Source organism: Capra hircus, chromosome 15 (genome assembly GCF_001704415.2).
Source record: "Capra hircus breed San Clemente chromosome 15, ASM170441v1, whole genome shotgun sequence".
In the NCBI taxonomy this organism is placed as follows: Eukaryota; Metazoa; Chordata; class Mammalia; order Artiodactyla; family Bovidae; genus Capra; species Capra hircus.
Window position 1 is genome coordinate 46295020 of NC_030822.1, and position 22909 is coordinate 46317928.

At 36.7% G+C, this 22909-nt stretch overlaps 1 protein-coding gene across 3 annotated transcripts in view; it reads right to left on the minus strand.

Annotated features, from left to right (window-relative positions):
* The window catches only part of SOX6 (SRY-box 6), a 715392-nt gene that overhangs the window by 487155 nt on the left and 205328 nt on the right, over positions 1–22909 (minus strand). The window contains exon 1 of one of the 3 annotated variants that reach the window (XM_018059593.1): positions 4446–4658. The exons of the other annotated variants lie outside the window; for them this stretch is intronic. Within the exon in view, the coding sequence (XP_017915082.1) occupies positions 4446–4450 (5 nt within the window). The 5' untranslated portion in view covers positions 4451–4658. Of the gene's footprint in view, positions 1–4445; positions 4659–22909 lie in introns of those variants that run through there. 3 annotated transcript variants of the gene reach the window in all.

The following is a 22909-nucleotide window of genomic DNA, read 5'->3' on the forward strand; positions in this document are numbered from 1 at the left end:
TTGACAGCCACTGCTCTAAGACCATTTCTGACCTCATTCGAAAGTGACTCCAACCCAATCTCTTGGAATGCAGAATGAAATTAATCACGTGCTAATTTTTTGCTTTCATTCCAATACTAGATTCTACTTGTTTTGCTATACCTGAGTGCACTAGTCCATCTAAGACCATGACCCTGCTGTGAACTTGGTAACCCTCTACTTGCAGACTACTCAGAAACTGGAATCTGTCCTTTAACTCCGCTTGATGTCTACAGCCTAGCTGCCTAAATCTCTTACCAATTGCCTCAGATTTTTCTTACTTTGTCTGTTTCATGCTTTAATCTTGTGTTTCGTACCTCTCTTCTACATACCTGAACTCCACTTGATAGTGTTCATTGTCCAATCTTTTACCTAATGCACTGTCTACTATACGAACTTTCTCCCAAGGCTGTTTGCATCTCAATGGACCCCTATAAGTTTGCTCGATACCTATTATGATCAACAGAACATGCTTAGTCTTATCTAGAGATGTGAAATGAACAACTCGCTAAAAGGGAAAAAGACACATGTGGAAGTCAGTGGCTTTACAATTGCTACAAAAGCCCATGTTAATAGTCAGAATAATGGAAAATATAATGACTACGGAAAAAGAAGAACCCTAGAAAACTAAAGAAAAGTCCTTGAGAATCGGAATAGTAAACAAGGTAAAATAAAGTGGAAAAAAAAGTGTAATTCTAATAATTTGTTTTTATTTTCATGGGATCTATTAAGAAACATCAATAAAATGATGATTATTTAACCTGGAGAGAAGGTAAAAGGACTAAAAGAAAAACAGTACTGGACTAGTAGAACTCTCGTGGTCTCTCTATCACTTCCTAAATTTATGTTCTAGGTTAAGTATCCAAACTTTTCTGTGCAATGGTCCCTAAATGGGTATAATAAACATGCCCTGTGCATCTAAGATTATTTTGACAATTAAGGCCATATTTACTCAAGAGCTTTAAAACTATAAACACTAAAGGTAAGGGATTATTATTATAGCTATATAAATTGCTAGTCTATAAAGATTATAATTAACACTTTTCCACAAAACACATTAATGATGTTTTTTGTTTGTTTGTTTTACACTATTTTTAAATAAAAATACCTTCCCTTGTAGCTCAGTTGGTGAAGAGTATGACTGCAATGCAGGAGACCTGGTTCAATCCCTGGGTGAGGAAGATCCCCTGGAGGAAGGCATGGCAACCCACTCCAGTACTCTTGCCTGGAGAATCCCATGGACAGCGGAGCCTGGCGGGCTACAATCTATGGGGTCTCAAGAGTCAGACATGACTGAGCGACTCAGTACACACAGCACGCATAAACCGTATAGACCAAAAGAAGTGAACAGGAGTTTGCAAAATGTCCTCCCTAAGAAATTTTAAGAAAAGGACCAATATCAGAAGCAGACTAAGGTAAAATCATCCCAAAATAAAAGTAGCCAGGTTAACCAGAGTTTACTCAGATCAGACCCAAACCTTAGAAGTCTTACCAAAAGGACTTCTAGACAAGGAAAAGAATCGTTTGGAGTGACACTGGTGATATTTCTCATCCAGAACTATCTCCCTGAAGCTGGAGTTCAGAGTGACTTCAAGTGGTGAGAGCTGGAAACATTTGTTGCAAGACATTTAGACTGTATCCAGTACAGCCTACCCAAGATTCAGTCAAGTGCTATGATTTAATGTAACTGGAACATGTGTACAATTGAACATCGAGAAAACAGAATTCTTTGGCCGGTAGTGCATAGATTAGTTGATGAGAGTTGCCCATTTGAAAAAAACAGAGATTGATTCTTTACTTAAAAAATAGATGTTTCCATCTTTTTAACTTTCAATAAATGTATTCAACAAATATTGCTGATCATCAACTATGTTCTGGATACTGTTCAAGACACTGGGGAATATAATTGACAGAAATAGCAAAAAATTCTCCACTGCCTAGAGCTTACATTCTAGGAAATATAAGGGGGAAATGGCAAATTCAAAAGACACACAAATTATAAAAAGTTGATAAAGGCTATTTAAAACAACAGACATGCTTAGGGAGCTAAGAAACGTTTGGAGGGCTACATTTTAAACCAGGGTGGTCAAGGTTGACCTGGAAAGAGAAGATAACATCTAAGCTAAGACTTGAAAGAAGTGATGGGATTTGGTGGAGCTCTATGATCCTAAAGGGTTTTTATCAATTTAAAATTTTTACCACTTTAATAATAGATGAAAGACATCCTTATAAATTAACTTTCACATTATAATAGTGAAAAGTTGGAAATAAATAAATGGTAAAACAAATTGTGGTACAAACATGGTATATGATATGGTCATGAAAAAAATCACATTTTTGAAGACATGGCAAAATCCAATAAAAGTATTTTTTAATTACAAAAATGTATATACAGTATGATGCTATTTTGCTTTTTTTTTTTAACTTTCCCGACAACTATTTTTCAAATACCTACTCTGAGCCACATACTGTTCTGGGCATCGAAGAGAGGGCAGTAAACAAGCTACATATGTCCTTTCTTCTCATACACACATAGATAAAAGACTGAAATGAAATATACTAAAATGTTACTAGGGAGTATATTTTTAATTATGAAATAAAAAGATGAAATAACAGGTCATTTTATTTTATCCTTTATGTTTTATAGTCCAACTTTTCTGAACATATTCTAATCTGTTCCAAAAATAAAATACAACATACACACTGATCTAAATATTATGGTTTATATTTGCCTCAGGATATCTGTTCAGAAAAAGCACAAATTTTCACTCATATAATTTCAAATGTATACTGCATTTTTCAATCATTAACTGACTTACGTCTCACAACATCTAATACAGTTGAATAACATCAGGTTCCTTTCTATAGCTGCAAAAACTAAAAAACAGAACAGTTAACTAATTTGTCACTCTGGAAAGAAAAAGTGTTTAAATTCTAAATGATAATAATGTGTATGGAAGTATTTCACACAGTGCTTAGATCAAGAAAGTTTACAGTTTCTGAATGCTATGCTAGAGCTTTAGGGTACATCTCTCCCCAGTTATACTGGGGTTTTCTTTGCGGGGTGGGGTGGTGGCTGTCAGGAAAAAAAAAATTTCATTTATTTACAATGGAGCTTTAAAAGTTACGAAAGAAAAATCTGATCTGAATTGTAACCTCACCACCATCATCCCCTGATGTTAGCCTTATTTCAATTTCCCTCAACCACTAAAAGACAAGGAAAGTTCAGTATGTTCCTATAATGTTTCTCCATTCTTCCTTTGATTTCAAGTTTTTATATTTAAATAGTATAGCAAATGGCATCTATTTGTCTACCTCAACTAGTTGAGTTACCTTGGGCAAGTCATTTCAACATTCTGCTCTCATTTTTCTTATTTTGCAAATACAAGAATTGAACTAGATGATCTTAAAAGCCCTTAAACGCCACAATTTCATGATGCTATTGTTTCAAGTCTATGAAGTATTTACAATAAATTAAATGAATGCAGCTTCTCAGAAAAAGAAAAGCTACAGCAATAAGGACAGTAGGCTAGAAAAAGTAAAAAAAACAAAGACCTGGGATTCAAAGAATCTGAAAATCTCCCTAGCCCCCTGGACCAAGTCCAGCTTCAATTACACAAGGGTTGTTTGGGGACAATACAGAGGGAGAAATATGAAGGTTCCTTTGATCATCAAAAGATGATCTTTCTGCTTAAAAACTTAGTATTCCTATACTCTTTCTGATTCTAAACACACACATACACACACACATGCACACGTATATACAAACAGGAGCTCCCATATAAGAACACATATCAAATGTTTTAATACTGATATGAAAGAGAAACAGAAGGCACTTATTTTGCTGTAATAAAGGCATTTTAAATCCAGAGAGAGTGATTTGGTTTTCAGGCTTTTAAAGCAATAGCACCATATTCAATCCTTATCACCTCCTCTTAATACAAAACCTCCAATAGCTCTTAAAATTGTGGCATTTTCTTAGGAACAGAAAGAAAAAATTGTGCTGCTATTGCAGCAACATCTAAACCGTTTCCTGTAAACTTTCTGTGATGAAAGTCATAGAATTTATGATAAAACCCTGTAGAGTGGTGAAACAAATTCTTTCATATTTATCATTCATTTTATTCAGTGTGCATTTTGAAGGAAAACCTTTTAAGAACACCAATAATGTGGGAAAGCTACAACAACTAAATTTATTGTTAAGTATCGCATCACTAGTCCTCCTGGGAGTTCAGGAAGAAAGCTTAAATCACATTTTCTAACACATTGGAGAGCTTCCCAGAGATGTGATGGCCCACAGAGGCAAATCATCCAAAGCACACTGGAATCTCAGAGATAGTGACAGAGAAATATCACTTCGTTTAATAAAAGCAAATTGAAGTTACCCCTCCCCCTTTTTTAAAAACAAAGTACGAACTCTTTCTTACCCCATTTTTCTCCTCTCCTTCCCCCTCCCTTTCCTGTTTCACCTGACTAAACTGTAGGTATTTGTTCCATCACCTGACTTAGGGGCTGGCTAGAAATATTAGGGAAAAAAAAAAAAAAACAATCTACCATTGTTACATGAGACAACAACCTTTCATGTCCTTGAAGCTCACCATGACCTTTCATCTTTCCTATCCCCAATGGTCTCTCCTAACAACTAAAACTATACTCAGTTGGGCTGAATTCCAGATTGTCATAAAAAGAACCCTGTCCTTTCAAAACAAAACCAATTTTTACACCAAGGTGGGGGAGAAACACAAGTCCATTGTTCCCTCACAGATGGAAGTTGGAGTTACTAAGGCAACTGCTCTAATCCTCCTTTTTACCACCTTTTTCACATCACTGGCCTATCAAGTATGCTACCTTTTAACTCATAAGCTCAAAAGCTGGTAGTCTAACTGGCTGCCCTAATTAGCTACGATTTTCACACTGCAGACAACATGATGAGCTAATCGAAATTTGCAAAATAATGACGTACCTCCAGCAAATATTCCTCCTCCTGAGGCCCAGTCTTAGAATAACAATAATGAGACCATTATTAGAGAAGGGCATTAAAATGCTGCACTGCTGCTAAACAGAGAACTTAATTGTTCTGGTCTTGTCCATTGAATCAACAACCTATTGTTGTGGACTTGAAAAATAAAGGACTGGAGAATGGGTGCCATGATGATTGGTCTGTGCGGCCATACCGGCACTCTGTAGAATTGTTTTCTTTTGAAACTCTTGATGGACTAGTAGTATTGTTTAAAAGTAACATAAAAGGCGATTGTCTGGATAAAAAGTCCTATTTATTGAAATCCTTAGAAGCAGTTGCATGGATTTGTTCGTGACCCCTGAGATAAAAACATAGTGACCATAATAACACCATTTGTAGAGAGCCCTGTTACCAGTGCCTACAGTAACATAAGATAAGAGACTGTCTTTTCTAGCTACTGTAGGAAGGAAGGAAGTACTTCTGAGCAGAAAGCAAGAATGATAAAAGGTCAAATACTGGGTAAAGCTCATTAATCTCCGAAGAAAGACTTAAAAATAATGCTAATTTAGGAATTCAGCACAATCGCTACAGATTCAAGCACACGTAAAAAGGCTCACAGCTCCTTTTTCCCCCTCACTTTTGGGCTTCTTTCCTTTGGTAAAGAGAGGATTAAAATAAAATGATTATTAAATAACCGTGCCAAGGTGTCTCAGGATAGATAACATGGAGAAAAAATCCGAAGGTTTCTGGATAATTATTCTTATGGTCATCCCAGTTCTATAGCAAGAAAAATAAAATACTGAAGTTAAAGGTTAACTAGTGTAAAATTCATAGCAGTAGAAAAGCACTGTTTACACACTGTAAAAGTGTCTTCGAAATGGGAGTCACGGTACATGTTTTCTATAAAGTCAGGTCAGGATTTTAGGGTTGAATTGTGGTGGGAGGGAATATACTATTTTTGTGAATAGGGATTTGAGATGGGGTCTGTTTGTTTTTTAACAGGTGAGATCTGCATTATATAAAAATGTATTAAATTGTAAATAAGACCTCTTGCTTCATTCAATCTGTTCTTTGCTTCATTTATCTTCATCTTGTTAGGCTAAATTAATTAACAATCTCACTGTTGCACACTTTCTCTTTTCATTACATCAAATAATGGCCCGTATATGAAGAAAGCCCTCACCACGGGAATTCTGCAACTCTGCTGCTAAGGAGAGTTTCTGCATTTCAGTGTAGCAATAATAACTAGATACGTGCATTTTGTGAGTGTTTATTAAACTTACTTTTCTTTGTTAACAGCCAATTAAGTACCCAAATTCCTAACATATTATCAACAGAAAACCTTTTTTTTTTTTAAAAAAAGGCATAGGTTAGAAGTTGCAAGATACCATAAAAAGAGGGGGGAAATCACATTGTATATATCCACAATCAGATTTCACCATCAATGTCACCCAAAATAAGAAGAAACACATGCAAATTGGGCAGGTATGTTTTCACAGATACAATACAACATTGCATAAAAGGTTTAAAAGACACACCCCAAGCTGTTCTGCTCCTTGCTTTGGAATGTCTAACATGTGATAAATTGGATGATTAGAATTTCATTGGTAAATCCCATTATTTTAAATCTATAAGAGTGAAATGTGTTAAACTCTTTTGTAAGTTTTCTTTCAACCTGAAACACTGTGGCATCTGGAGCTATGCAAATGGACAAAACAGTAAAGCCCTTTTTAATCTTTCCCTGATCAACCAGCGCTGCTTTCTCCAATCACAGCTTTGTGCGTGATATCTTTCTGCTAGCATTTCTTATTTAATTAAAACAGACACTGACAGAAGGACATGGATTAGTACTGTAATGATGCATTTACTTAGATTAATCGGAGGCTCCTTTTAGAGTAATGGCTTAAACAAAGAACAAAAGGAAATTGTTATGAAACAGCCTTTTATCCCAGGCAAAGGTCGCATTATGAGGTTTTTAATTTTGTCAGCTTCTGTTATACTCGGCCTTGCTAGTGGAACAGGAGAAGTGCTTTTACCCCCAATAAAGCCAGTTATTATAAAAACAGCCATTAAAGCTGCAAATTAAAATGTCTGATTTTAAAACAGTTTACTTAGCTTTCAGAATCCTCTAATTAGCATGTTGTACATTGTTGTGCAGAAAAGAAGACTAAAATGCTAATGACCTACCGCCAGGTGACCACACTGCTGTGCAAAATAATAGGACCTTTCCAAGTAATATGATGAATTAACCAAGTACAGATCCCCCATGCAGCAGCACCCCTTCTCTGAGTACAGGTCCAGATGAATGCAGGGCCATAACTGTTAAGATATGTTCAGTGATGCCCTGCCTTGGTCCAGGTGCCTCTGATTCTGAGTCAGCTACTTTTTATATATTCACTAAAAAGCAGACTTATTTCTACCACAAAAGAAAGTGAATGAAATAGCAATACTATATAAAGAGGCTGAAAATAGAAAAGACAATAGTCTTTTGATTTCAAAGCACAAAGAATTAAACTACCATGCCCCTAACAACACTATCTCTTTGCTCTTTTCCTCAGCTCTTTCCCTCACTCTAATATATTGCGCTTACAGAGTACAAAAATGGGAGTTAAGGTTTTAAAGCTCAGTCTTCAATCGCATTTACTTTTATACTACACTGTCTCTAAATGATCCAAAGGAAATCCAGGTTTCCTTTTCCTAGCCTCATGCTTCCCCTGTTTCACTTACTCCACCCACCACCACCCTTCCCTCTAGTCAAAATTTGCTCTGGAAAAAGGATATATTGGCATTTGTGTTTCTTATCATATGAATTAACTCAATTACTTGTACTGATTTCATTTTCTGCCTTGTCTTTCTTTATGGACTGAATGATTCTGTGCCCCTGTAAGTCTGACAAAAATTAGCTGAATATATACATTAGGTGGGTCTTCCCAGGTGGCTCAGTGGTAAAAAAAAAAAAAAAAAAAAAATCCACCTGCCAAGCAGGAGATGCAGATTCGATTACTGGGTTGGAATGATCCCCTGGAGAAGGAAATGGCAATCCATTCCAGTACTCTTGTCTGGGAAATCCCATGGACAGAGGAGACTGGTAGGTGACAGCTCATGGGGTCACAAAGAGTCAGACACGATTTAGTGACTAAACAACAAAACATTCTTGGCAGAGGGGTTATTTCCAGAGTTCCAAAAGTCAACTGGCCAAGAAAACATATTCCACCTTAAATCAAATCTTACCCAAGTATCACTGAGTGGCTGGATCTACTAGTTTCTTGAAATCAATGTGAAACATATATTGTTTTTGGAACAACAAGAAAAATCTCAGGATCATCTGTGACATTTGCTCAGTTGAGTCTCTAAAACCACCTGAGGTTGCTTCACTTCTCTATAGCCACAAGAATGTTGCAGGTTCAAACCACCCCGAAACTCAGTGGCTTAAAAAAGCATTGTTTAGTTCATGTGTTTGAAGACTAGCTGGGTATTTCTTCTGCCTTTAACTGAGCTCACCAACATATCTTACAGTTGGCTGGCCTTTGGCTGGCCTAGAATGGCCTTTGATAGGACAACTAGAGTATTGTGACTCCACTCTATATATCTCATCCTTCAGCATATGGGCCCAGGCTTTCTCCTCTCTTGTGGACAGACAAGGAGAAGAGTGTAAATAGAAATGCACAAATGCTTTTTGCAAACTTCTGCTTGCATCACATTTACTAACATGCCATTGGCCAAAGCAAGTTAAGTGATGGATCCCAGAAGCAAGAGGCGAAACAGAATGCCCTATCCAGAGTAGAAAGGGCACTCTAGAGTCTCATGGCAAAGGTCACAGATATAAAGAAGGATTAAGAAGAATTGGGGCCTTTAAGACAATCTATCTTAGCAAGAAGTCCGGGTCATTTTGATGATTCCCAAAGTTCCTAAGTAGAAGTTTCTGCTTTGTTCCTTTTTAACTAATTTAATCTAGATGGCTATTCAAAACTGATATTTTTATTTCAATAAGTGGCAAAAACATTTTAAAAGAAAATAATTAACAACCTCACCTCAGTTATATCCATTGATTTCCAACTTAAAAATTACAAAGTTAATTCTAAAATATGACCTTCACCATTTATTTTTGCTTACCAACTTGTTGTGACTCAGTTATTCTTTGATAGAAAGTTTCAAAACTACAAACCTCTATCTCAGAAGCCTCACTTCCATTCAGAGAAGCAGCTAAGTCTGAGGAAATACCTAGTGGATGCTGTACCCAGAATTTTCTTCACTACATGTCAGAAAGCATAAATGTTCCACTTCGCAGAATATCAGCATACAGTATATCACAGTCCTTCAGCACAGCAGACATAGATACAATAGCAGTGCTTTAAAAGAAACATTTCCTGAAGCCAGACCCTTTAGCACTCATATCCCTATTATTTTTCTAATTTCTCTGACTGTGAAAAAGGAAAGCAAAGAAAATCTTTGCTCTCACAGGGCTATATGACAGAGTATGTCCTAGGATAAGATAATTAAGAAACTAATTTTAAATTCTACAAATTCTCTATTTCTGGCCATATGAAGCAAAAAAATCAATGAAGTATTCATGGTGGCTACATAAATTTCCCATAGTTAATATGGCAGGGGCCTTACACATAGTTCTAGGGAGATACCTAGAGCCAGTTACCAGTCTTTCCACACAGAAACACTCATCCATTAGGAGGAGTGATTACTGGGCAGAATTCCTAAACCCTGTGGCAAAGGAGATACTATCCTATATAGCATCACTCAACAATTATCGCTGTGAGCAATTAAAATAACCAGTGAAATGGGTCTCCAAAAGGAGCCTTCAGCCATTCCTTCATTCAAGCCAGCGCTGACAATGAGTGCTGCCGATGCTGGCGCTAACACCCAAAGAACAAGAAAGAAAGAAAGGCCAGCAGAGCTCAATCTTGGATCCAAAGATAGCAAAAAGGAAACTAAATGACATGGAGAAAACCAGCCTAAGAATTACACAATTAATGAAGAACGGGGGGAAAAAATAGCCTTTTAATCCCCTTTTGTTTTTCCACATTCCTGTACAACTCATTTCAGTAATAATTTTGTTTAAAAGTGATGCCCTCAGTTATCGTTTGTCTTTTATAAACAAGGATGATACCTGGCAAGAATGCAGTTTGCACTGGTTTTCTAATATTTTGATCAACCAAATCTTCTCACCTGGTCTTCAGCAAGTATTAATCATTATAGCAGTGATCCAAGGCCATGGAACAGAGCAAAGCTAATAGGGTCCATATAAGAATCAAGACAAGCATTGTGCCCTCATTAACACTGGGTTCTAAATAAACAATAGGCCCAAGTTCAGAGAGCTGTACTAATTCTTCTCAATAGAAGCAGCTTGAGTTTAACTCAAAAGTTCCTTTTAAAGTCTCTTTGTTTTGACAGAAAGGCAAAAAGGAAAAAACAAAAGCAACTCAATATCAGAAAAGGAAAGGGCCCTAGAGAACAAGGATGAAAAAGGAAAGCTCGAACTCCTGAAGAACGTAATCTTTGAGTATCTAGTACCTGGTGTACAGTAAGTGCTCAAAAGCTCTCTGTTTAATTAAATTGTGATACATTTAGAAGAATAGATAAGGACAGAAGAAAGTAAGCACCTCTTTTGTAAGAAACTGCATCAGTAGTCATACCAGATATTCAGAAAGCCCAAACTTGGGAGTTTTTAACATTTGTGTTGAACTGTTTTCATAGGATAAAATGAGATGAAACATAGATTGAATTATATGTGGAGCCACACCTAACTTCTCAGACATTTTTACAGAGATAAAAATCTGACTAAAATTAACTCCAAGGAGAAACTTGGAGGAAGAAAGATGTCATAAATGGCTTAATGCAACCAATGGGGTAATTGTGGGGCCTGAAAGAGAAGCTCTATCACTTTGCCTATTAAAGGGAACTAAGGACATACATAGACTAATTGGAATGTATTTAAATCTCAGTCATGTTCAGCTCCACATTTGGTTTGGGAGACTTTTTCAGTGTTCAGTTAAACATTCTCTGATAATATATTCCCTAATCAATGTCATCAACCTGCTCTCCTCTTATCCCACTGATCACCCCACAGGTCTCCAAAAATATTCAGAGATAAACACCAAAGTAATTGCACTGCTATGACACAGACTATACAGGCAACTTCCATGCTTCATCAACATTTTCTCTATCCCCAAATTCCCCCACAAATTCACAACCCTCTCCACCAAAAAGCAGCTACCTTAGGTTGATGTTTCAAAATATTTTAAGGATAAATATTTTTCCTCCTACTTAGAGTTTAAACTTAAATGTCTCTAGTAGAGGTAATACTGAGCTCTTTTCACACTAAGATGTATATGACTTCCAAGTCATTTTATAAAGTCAGAATATCCTTGATTCCAAAATGAAGACATTATAAAAAGGGAAAATTAAAAATATCTCATTTATGAACACAAATGCAAAAATCTATTAAATAATAACTAATTTTATGGTATAAATGAAAATCCATCAAGAATAAATATGTTTTAATCCTAATAATCCTAGATGGTTCAGAAAATCTGCCAAGAACACATATTCATAGATTAAAAAAGAAAAATTCTATTGAGTGACTGAACAACAATGTAAAACCATATTTTTTCCTATTGTTTTAATATAAATGTGATTTTTAAATTTAACCAAATAATAATAATAATGAAAGTGTACTGGGCTTCCCTAGTGGCTCAGACAGGAAAGGGTCTGTCTGCAATGCAGGAGACCCAGGTTCAATCCCTGGGTTGGGAAGATCCCCTGGAGAAGGAAATGGCAGTCTACTCCAGTATTCTTGCCTGAAAAATCTCATGGATCGCAGAGCCTGGTAAGCTACCATCCATGGGTTCGCAGAGTCGGACACAACTGAGTGACTTCACTCACTCACTCACATGTGACCACTACAGTATACTATCTTGCGAGCAGGTTTGGGTAGGGGAAATAAATAGACAGTGAGTGACTGAAAAGAGAGCGAGATCACCACATAGAAAGGTTATAGTAAGAAGAAAGGAATGGATATTAGAAACAGGCTTTTCCCAGAAATTTTATTTATTTTAAATTTTATTTGATGCGGGCTGCAAAGTTGGAGGTCATTAGAGGAAAAGAGAAATCCTTCAGAATGATAGATAATAAAACTTCAAAATCCACTACCTCAGATCCACTCATGCAACTAACTGTGCATGCCATCCCAAATGTGCTATTGTCTGCAAGAACTCTTAAAGATTAAGACTTTCACAACATTGAATTGTTCTCAAAATAGTTCTAATGAAGACCTTACTCTTGTGAACTAGTTAGCACCTTAACTTCTGAACATGATAATTTCCTAATGAGAATATCAATACCCAAGAGACTTAACATCTGAGGCTTTTTAATCTGAGGAACACATGTGCAATCTATAAGAATTAGAGAGAAATCAGTGCCAACTTTGACCTTGGCACTTAAGGTTTGCCAAGTAAAAAGACCAAATTGATTGCAATTATGAATCCTTAAATGGCAGGAAGGAAAGAAAGAAGATCAAGATCTTATTTTAATGTTTCTTTTTAAATTTTTCTAAGCAATAATGTCAAACTGTAAAACGGTCCTGCGTGTTTTTAAGAGAGATGGTCAAATATCAACCTACTCTTTACATAGATATTTCAAACAATGTGAAAGACAAAATGGAGTTGGACTGCAAGGAGATCCAACCAGTCCATCCTAAAGGAGATCAGCCATGGGATTTCTTTAGAAGGAATGATGCTAAAGCTGAAACTCCAGTACTTTGGCCACCTCATGCAAAGAGTTGACTCTTTGGAAAAGACTCTGATGCTGGGAGGGATGGGGGGCAGGAGGAGAAGGGGATGACAGAGGATGAGATGGCTGGATGGCATCACTGACTCGACGGACGTGAATCTGAGTGAATTCCGGGAGTTGGTGATGGACAGGGAGGCCTGGCGTGCTGCGATTCATGGGGTCACAAAGAGTCGGACACGACTGAGCAACTGAACTGAACTGAACTGAAAAGGCTATGTATTAAATATAAATTTAAAACACTACCCATTTAAATGCAATTTACCAAAGTCAAGTAGAATTTGCATAACTATATTTGGAGAGTAAATTTTCTTTCAAATTCAGATTATTTTTTTCTAAGAAAACAGTATAATTTGTACTGTAATATCCATTTCTGTTTTGTAATTTCCAAACTCATGAGAAGATCTCTAACTTGAAGTAGATCCATTAAAGTTTATCTTAAGTAGAATTATATATTAACAAATAAGATTAACATATGAAAATGTAACAAACAGAGGATATTTCTTCAGAGCATAGGTAAATAAAGTACTCTCTCCATTTCCTGCCCAAGTTGTGAATCTAACTGCAATAAACAAGTTGATAAAAATTTCAACTACTTTTATTTAGAAAAAAGGAAATTGCTTTTTTAACCTATAAAAAATTCATAAACTTGTTCTATTTTCAAAACAATATAAACTTAAAATCTGGAACTTATCAAGCTATATCACTTCACTTGCACTTTCTTTTTTGGCAATACTAAAATTACTATAGTAGGAACTATTCTTACTTAAACTGTAATGACTTTCATCATATCCCCCATACTCAGTCAAACTCATGGAATAAATAAATTACACATATGAGATGAGTCACTGTGTATGAAAATATTTCACCAAATCACATGTACATATCCACCTTATGAGTCGTGCGTCAGTTGTGCAATTCTGATTGCATGTTAGAACACTTGTAGTTTTAAGTGATAAAAAACCAACTAAAAGTAGTTATATCAAAAAATAGTTTATTGACTCAACATAACTGGAAGTCTTGGTTTCTGGCACAGCTGGATCCAGTGCTAAAGTGATGTAATTAGGAGTTGGTCTCTCTTCTTCTCTCAGGCAGGTTCTCCTGCTTCAAGGGCAAAGATGGCTACCAGAAACTCCAGGTTAACAATCACAGTAAAATGACTATGGTCTTTTCCCAGTAATACCAGGAAAGATCCCAGATTAAGTCCCATTGGTGTGGCTTGGATAACATGCTTATTTCTGAACAAATCGTGTGGCCATGAATATGAAATGCCCACTCCCCTTGACTTGGGAAGGTAAATAGCTTTACTCAATCACATTTACTAAAAATGAAAGAAAGTTGTTCCCCAAAAGAAAATAAGGGTGCTTTTTCCAGGGAAAATGCTAGACAGGGAATATAGTAAATGATCTGTTAGTTACGAGTTTCTTTTTCCAATAATTATTACAGTGAGGTAACTTCAGGGGGGAAAAAAACAACTGCAAGCTCTTCATGGCAATAGTAGTTGCAAAGACTTCTTTGAATTGCTTTTAGCAGTCCCAAAGATGAACAAAAATTATGACACTAGCCATTCTTAAGACAAATGAGGACAAAAGAATTTTTCTTTTGATAATTTTAGTTCCATTCCCTTACTTCAGAGGGAGCTATCCCAAAGTACTCTTTCAATCCTTAACATTGTTAGGTTTAAATTCTTAGAACACTTGCAAATATTTATCTTTGCAATGCGCTATCTTCAGCTACTGTTTCTGGAAATTTCATTCACGGGTCCCTGAGAACTACAAACACTGCTTTGGAGCCCAGGTATAAACATATTTCTTTATGAGGTCAAGCAAACCAACAACTTTATTTTGAATGTAGCTCCCATATAACTTAAATCATTCATCTTAATTTTTACTTGAAAATATGTCTACATTTTTAAATGCATATGCCACAAAAGAATAATATATTAAAAATAAAGAGCAATATTGCATAAGAACCTGGAATGTTAGGTCCATGAATCAAGGCAAATTGGAAGTGTTCAAACAAGAGATGGCAAGAGTGAACATCGACAATCGAGGAATCAGCGAACTAAAATGGACTGGAATGGGTGAATTTAACTCAGATGACCATTATATCTACTACTGTGGGCAGGAATACCTTAGAAGAAATGGAGTAGCCATCATGGTCAACAAGAGTCCGAAATGCAGTACTTGGATGCAATCTCAAAAACAACAGAATGATCTCTGTTCATTTCCAAGACAAACCATTCAATATCACAGTAATCCAAATCTATGTCCCAACAAGTAATCCTGAAAAACTGAAGTTGAAAGGTTCTAAGAAGACCTACGAGACCTTTTAGAACTAACACCCAAAAAAGATGTCCTTTTCATTATAGGGGACTGGAATGCAAAAGTACGAAGTCAAGAAGCACCTGGAGTAACAGGCAAATTTGGCCTTGGAATATGGAATGAAGCAGGGCAAAGGCTGATAGAGTTTTGCCAAGAGAACACACTGGTCATAGCAAACACCCTCTTCCAACAACACAAGAGAAGACTCTACACATGGACATCACCAGATGGTCAACACTGAAATTAGACTGATTATTTTCTTTGTGGCCAAAGATGGAGAAACTCTATACAGTCAGCAAAAACAAGACCAGGAGCTGACTATGGCTCAGATCATGAACTCCTTATTGCCAAATTCAGACTTAAATTGAAGAAAGTAGGGAAAACCACTAGACCATTCAGATATGACCTAAGTCAAATCCCTTATGATTATACAGTGGAAGTGAAAAAGAGATTTAAGGGACTAGATCTGATAGAGTGCCTGATGAACTATGGACGGAGGTTCATGACATTGTAGGGGAGACAGGGATCAAGACCATCCCCATGGAAAAGGAATGCAAAAAAAGCAAAATGGCTGTCTGAGGAGGCCTTACGAATAGGTGTGAAAAGAAACGAAGTGAAAAGCAAAGGAGAAAAGGAAAGATATAAGCATCTGAATGCATAGTTCCAAAGAATAGCAAGAACAGATAAGAAAGCCTTCTTCAGTGATCAATGCAAAGAAATAGAGGAAAACAACAGAATGGGAAAGACTAGAGATCTCTTCAAGAAAATTAGAGATACCAAGGGAACATTTCATGCAAAGATGGACTCGAAAAAGGACAGAAATGGTATAGACCTAACAGAAGCAGAAGATATTAAAAAGAGGTGGCAGGAATACACAGAGCTGTACAAAAAAGATCTTCATGACCCAGATAATCACAATGGTGTGATCACTCACCTAGAGCCAGACATTCTGGAATGTGAAGTCAAGTGGGCCTTAGAAAGAATCACTACGAACAAAGCTAGTGGAGGTGATGGAATTCCAGTGGAGCTATTTCAAATCTTGAAAGATGGCTGTGAAAGTGCTGCACTCAATATGCCAGCAAATTTGGAAAACTCAGCAGTGGCCACAGGACTGGAAAAGGTCAATTTTCATTCCAATTCCAAAGAAAGGCAATGCCAAAGAATGCTCAAACTACCACACAATTGCACTCATCTCACATGCTAGTAAAGTGATGTTCAAAATTCTCCAAGCCAGGCTTCAGCAATATGTGAACTGTGAAATTCCAGATGTTCAAGCTGATTTTAGAAAAGGCAGAGGAACCAGAGATCAAATTGCCAACATCCACTGGATCATGGAAAAAGCAAGAGAGTTTCAGAAAAACATCTATTTCTGCTTTATTGACTATGCCAAAGCCTTTGACTGTGTGGATCACAATAAACTGGGAAATTCTGAGAGAGATGGGAATACCAGACCACCTGACCTGCCTCTTGAGAAATCTATATGCAGGTCAGGAAGCAACAGTTAGAACTGGACATGGAACAACAGATTGGATCCAAATAGGAAAAAGAGTACGTCAAGGCTGTATATTGTCACCCTGCTTATTTAACTTAAATGCAGAGTACATCATGAGAAACACTGGGCTGGAAGAAGCACAAGTTGGAATCAAGATTTCCGGGAGAAATATCAATAATCTCAGATATGCAGATGACACCACTCTTATTGCACAAAGTGAAGAAGAACTAAAAAGCCTCTTGATGAAAGTGAAAGAGGAGGGTGAGAAAGTTGGCTTAAAGCTCAACATTCAGAAAACGAAGATCATGGCATCTGGTCCCATCACTTCATGGCAAATAGATGGGGAAACAGTGGAAACAGTGTCAGACTTTATTTTGGGGGGCTCCAAAATCACTGCAGATGGTGATTGCAGCCATGACATTAGAAGATGCTTACTCCTTGGAAGGAAAGTTATGATCAACCTAGACAGCATATTCAAAAGCAGTGATATTACCTTGTCAACAAAGGTCCGTCTAGTCAAGGCTATGGTTTTTCCTGTGGTCATGTATGGATGTGAGAGTTGGACTGTGAAGAACTCTAAGCACCAAGAATTGATGTTTTTGAACCGTGGTGTTGGAGAAGACTCTTCGGAGTCCCTTGGACTACAAGGAGTTCCAACCAGTCCGTCCTAAAGGAGATCAGTCCTGGGTGTTCATTGGAAGGACTGATGCCGAAGCTGAAACTCCGATACTTTGGCCACGTCATGCAAAGAGTTGACTCATTGGAAAAGACCCTGATTTTGGGAGGGATTGGGGGCAGGAGGAGAAGGGAACGACAGAGGATGAGATGGCTGGATGGCATCACCGACTCAATGGACATGAGTTCGGGTAAAATCCGGGAGTTGGTGATGGATATTCCATCTAGTCAAGGCTATGGTTTTTCCTGTGGTCTTGTATGGATGTGAGAGTCGGACTGTGAAGAAGGCTGAGCGCCGAAGAATTGATGCTTTTGAACTGTGGTGTTGGAGAAGACTCTTGAGAGTCCTTTGGACTGCAAGGAGATCCAACCAGTCCATTCTGAAGGAGATCAGCCCTGGGATTTCTTTGGAAGGAATGAGGCTAAAGCTGAAACTCCAGTACTTTGGCCACCTCATGTCAAGAGTTGACTCATTGGAAAAGACCCTGATGCTGGGAGGGATTGGGGGCAGAAGAAGGGGACAACAGAGGATGAGATGGCTCGATGGCATCACTGACTCGATGGACGGGGAATCTGAGTGAACTCCGGGAGTTGGTGATGGACAGGGAGGCCTGGCGTGCTGCGATTCATGGGGTCGCAAAGAGTGGGACACGACTGAGCAACTGAACTGAAACTATTATTGTCCATTTGTATCTTGAATGTTATCATCATATACTTTGGTGAAAGAAGGATTTTTACCTGAGAAAATGGAAGGAAAGTATAAATGTACATAAAGTCGGGAGAGAATGAAAGGGCAAAGAGTAGTTGAAGCATCAAAGGCAATATTCATTTTATGCATATGTTCAGATCACTGACTATGAGCAACTTATTGTGCTGGAGATGATACGAAAAAAAAAAAAAAAACATGCACAGTCCCCACTCCAAAGGTGAATAAAAGAAACATGAGCAGTAATGGTGAGGGTGGCATGTCAGTTCTTTTCCTGCCCCAACATCACATGCACCAGATTTTGCTCAGGGCCCCACAATAAATAACTTGACATTTTTTAATGCTTTATTCAACTCATTTGCTAATTCAAGAAATTACTTCTTCTCTAACTTCCAGGATAACATAAAAACAGTATAAGCAATCAACATATATAAGAGAAGCTAAATTTAAGAAAAGCAACACATATTAGCTAATTTATTAAAAGAATTGAGAGTGTGGATTTTTTCAATTTTTAATTAACTCAGTAAGTATATAATGAGTGCTTATTGAATAGTAGGTACTATGCAGTCATGTAAGTTATTTAAGATGAATTTGACTTGATATCCCTGCTCCCCCAATACCACTTTTGATTAGAAACTAAGGAATATCCACAGAAATTACTAAAAAAGACAAATTATAAAAAAGTACAAAAAGAGAAATGCAAAATACTATGGGAGTACAAATGAAGTGAAATCAGAGAAGACTATAAGAGTGGGCCTTAATAATGGAAATAAATCCTACAAGTAAATATGTTTGTTAGAAGTGTTTTACAGAGAGGAAGGATATGAAATATACCAGAAAAATACACACTGCTTCTATACCAATTAGCTCAAAGGCATCCAAAAAAATTTAGATGAATATATCCTATTAATACAAGCTATTTTTACTATCCTACACCTTTTTAATACATTGCATTACTAAAATTAAAAGATTTTGAAAGTTATAAATAATGCATGCTAGAATACTTTGGCAGTCATCATGTTCACAATGTAAAAAGAATGAGACTCTTTACATACTATCTGTGTCAGGCATTATATGCCAAAGATACCCAAGATGCATGCTCAATTTTTTATTACTTACATTTCAGCAGATGAGAAATAATATATGAAGTGAGCCTCCCACACCTAATAGAAAGTACATTTTAATGTTTGAGAGGCTAGACTTATACATTAACTTCCTAACTATTCAGGTAAAATCTTTATCTCTTCACCATAAAAAATAATTAGGCCTTTGTTACCTTGTGTCCAGCAAATAAAATATATACGATTTATGCAAATATATCATTCTTTTTTTTTTATTTAACACAAAAATAACACAGGCAGAATAAGCGATTGATCATAAAGGACATCAGCAAACCTCAAGATTATGTCAGTATAAATGGTATGGCATTGAGCAAAATAACAGTAAAAAGAACCTAGGAAAAAAATAATGTCTCCTGACAATATAAGTTGCTGGGTTAAAAGAGTAAAGCCTTGAGGAAGGCTAATGGAATTTGGGGATAGTACCTTGATTTTAAACATAAAGCATTAAATTCAGCACATGTGACTTCCCAAGAGATTTTTTTCCCAATATGTTGCTATTTAAAGAACACATACTCATTCCACTAACCTACCTCTCCCTGCAGTGAGCATGATCACAAAGTTTTCTCCATAAGTTGCTAGCACAACAGTTGGTTAAAAGAGAGCAGGAGACACTGTCACGTATAATGTAGTCAGTTTGAAAAACCCACCTTCACATTTAGAAACAAGCGCAGACTGGAATTCATAATAAGACTTAATAGAAAGAAAATGCGTGCCCAGAAATAGAGAACCTCCTACCAAGCTTCCTGTAGATCGACATGCCAACTTTTCCTTATGGTCAGCCTCATGCTTCTAGCATTATTCCTTAGCAAAGGAAGTATAAAACTTCATATAGTTACAGGATTTTTCCAAGATATCTTATAATTTCTCTAGTACTATAAAATTATTTATTCAGAAACCTAGTCAGTTTTCCAAGTATGACATTTCAAAAGATCTCACTGCCTTCCAAAATATCAAATTTGGAAACCTGGATGTCACCTGAAAATCCTTGGAAACAACTGATGGCTAACTTGTATCAGCTAGAGAAGTAAAACCATGTCCAAAACTTTTTAAAATAGGGACTCCTCATTTCAACATGTTACCAGTTAAACCCAGAATTTGAGCTTCAAGTGTCCACAACACTAAATTGTTCCCAGTTACTTGTTTCAAGAAATTTACACCATCTTCTCTTGTCAAAATCTCTACTTTTCTCACTGATCTACTCAATTACTCATCCCTCAAATATTTACTGGATGCTTACTGTTTATCTGCCAAGTACTGTAAGTGACAAAAAACCAGAAGGCTATAGGGGCTATAGGATTTGTGGCACAGCAGTGGAGTCCCATAGAGCCACTAACCAAATACTCTAAATCTGAGCTAGCAACTGGATGGGTAGAGTGGCAGACACAGAGACAAATATGTTATAAAAACAAGGTCTTCTACCTCTCACTCTGAACCATCAAATGAAGGGTCAGAACTGCTTATGTGAATCTGATGACCCATATTTGTGCCGTTCATATTGGACCAATTCACCTACTCTATAAATAAAGCAAGACTTGCTGGAAAAGCTGAAGTATTGTTCTGCTTGAAGAGAGGAAGTGAGCTGCTTTTGATGAGAAGGAACTACACAATAAAGATGTAGAACTGAAAACTTTAAATATGCTTTCAAAAAAAATCTACATATTGGCCCCTTGAAGCCAACAACGATTATCAAATTGATGAGAAAGCTAATGGCAAAATATTTACTTTGGATTCCGTCCAGATCATAACTGCAACGCCTATGAGCCCATCCACACTCCTGGCCCATCCCATCAACCAGTGGCATATAGCATTTCCTATCTGAAAGACCATACACCGGGCTAGAATGTGACTTAATTTGGCAAAAATACACAACTACTATGGGGTTAGTAAGTGGTAAAGAGGTCAGGAAGATCCTTAGTGGGCATTTACAGTCCCCAGCCAGTTTAGGCTTCTGCATAACAGATGATGCCACAGTTTGGAGGATTTAAAAGGATTCTCTTCTCCAAGAGGACTAAATTCTACACTAAAAATAAAGAAAGATGGAATAGGATAAGAACCAGAATACAGTAGAGGGAAGCAGGAGGAGAAAAACACTTTACTACAAATTTCCAACAACTTAGTTTAGAGGGAAAAAAAATTCTATTTTAGAATACACTTCTAATTCTCATACTTGAATATATTCTTATTTTTAAAAAGCTAAATGCCCCAAACACTTTGATAAGATAGATATTAGTATACCCACAAAGTACAATGCCCTAAACTTATGCAGATACTAGTACAAAGAAATTGCCCACAATTTGAACGCTTCCAATTTTTTAATTCAAAGTGATCTCCATTTTTAACTCTCATGGTTTTATAATTTTTAAGTACTTTGCCCATTATAAATTATTTCTCTTAAGCTTATTCTGTAACAAGCTTTCACTCAATGGGTAAATCATTTTGAAATGTTATCCAAACAAACTGAAACTCCTGATGTCAGAGCTTTAAAACGCATGATGAAAATATGAAAGAAAAATGTGCATTTCCTGGGATATTCATCCAGTCGGTCCTTGTATATCCAGCTATGTTTATGAATGCTGAGAATCTTTCATTTTATGGTACTGTCAACGACATCTAAAAATGTATCCACCCGCTTACACTATCACATCCCAGTAAAGCTATTAAAATTGATGCCCAGAAGATAGGGATCGTGTCAAAGAACAAAGAGATTTGATCTCAAATACTACGTAAGTAGAAAGTATTTCTTTACTTCCTTCAAATCAAAATCCATAAAATAATTCTAAACAAGTGATGTAGTAGTTATCATTAATTTATTTTCCTCTGCTTTCTAACACAACAAAAAGCAAAAATACCCTGCGATCCAAATGCACTGTAAGAGAAGACTGAAGAATTTAAGATCAAGAATTATGATCTTGAGAACCTGGCACCACAAAGTAACTCAAAACAAATACCATCGAATGCTTCTACCATCAAGGCAGAACGTAACAATTAGTGTTAAGAAAAGTGCATCAGGAATAAGAGAAATGAAAAGAAGTGACAAATGTCTACCCTGAAGCTGGCTTGAATCTGGCAGGCTTCCTCACATATTCCTTATAGCATTCAATGGGCCAGATATCCTTGGCTCTCTCTCATCTATTATTTTAGGATTAAAGAAAGCAGTGGTAGACAAAAAGTGTGCATTGTGGGTTAAGGAAGAAGCGGACTTGGATGCCAGGCTTCAAAGAGTTAAGCACAAGCACCTTTAACTAATATGGAAAATTAAACAAATTTTTTACAAGCTGGCACCCACTTACATAATGAGATGCATTGTCAGTCCTCACTAAGTGAAATATTTGTGTTGCCATGCAGCTAAACAAATGCCTTTTTTCACTTTCACTGAAGGCAGCCTCCCACTTGTATTTCTCTGAACCGCAGAGGCAGGCCTCACTGGGTAACATGTGTAGTCTGGGCAGCATGTTTCCTGCTGCCCCACAAAAGAAGTATTTATATTAACATTCCAGATACATGGGGAATTATAGAAACTCCACACATTAAAGCCAAAGTAAAATTTCTGCTACTTTAATATCTTCAGTTTTGAATCAACGCAACTTGGCACAGAATGAAATAATACAGTAGCATTAAAATCACTAAACGTTCAAGAATGTGACAACATTTTTTTCACGTCATTTGCACATTACTATTCATAAGCTATGGCAATTTCCTATATAAAATATGATGAATTCACAAGTATGATTATCAAATTTATGGTGTGTGCTTACTACACCACACATTACGGTTTTGTAGCTTATTTGCCCTGAAGTAACAAAGATTTGCATA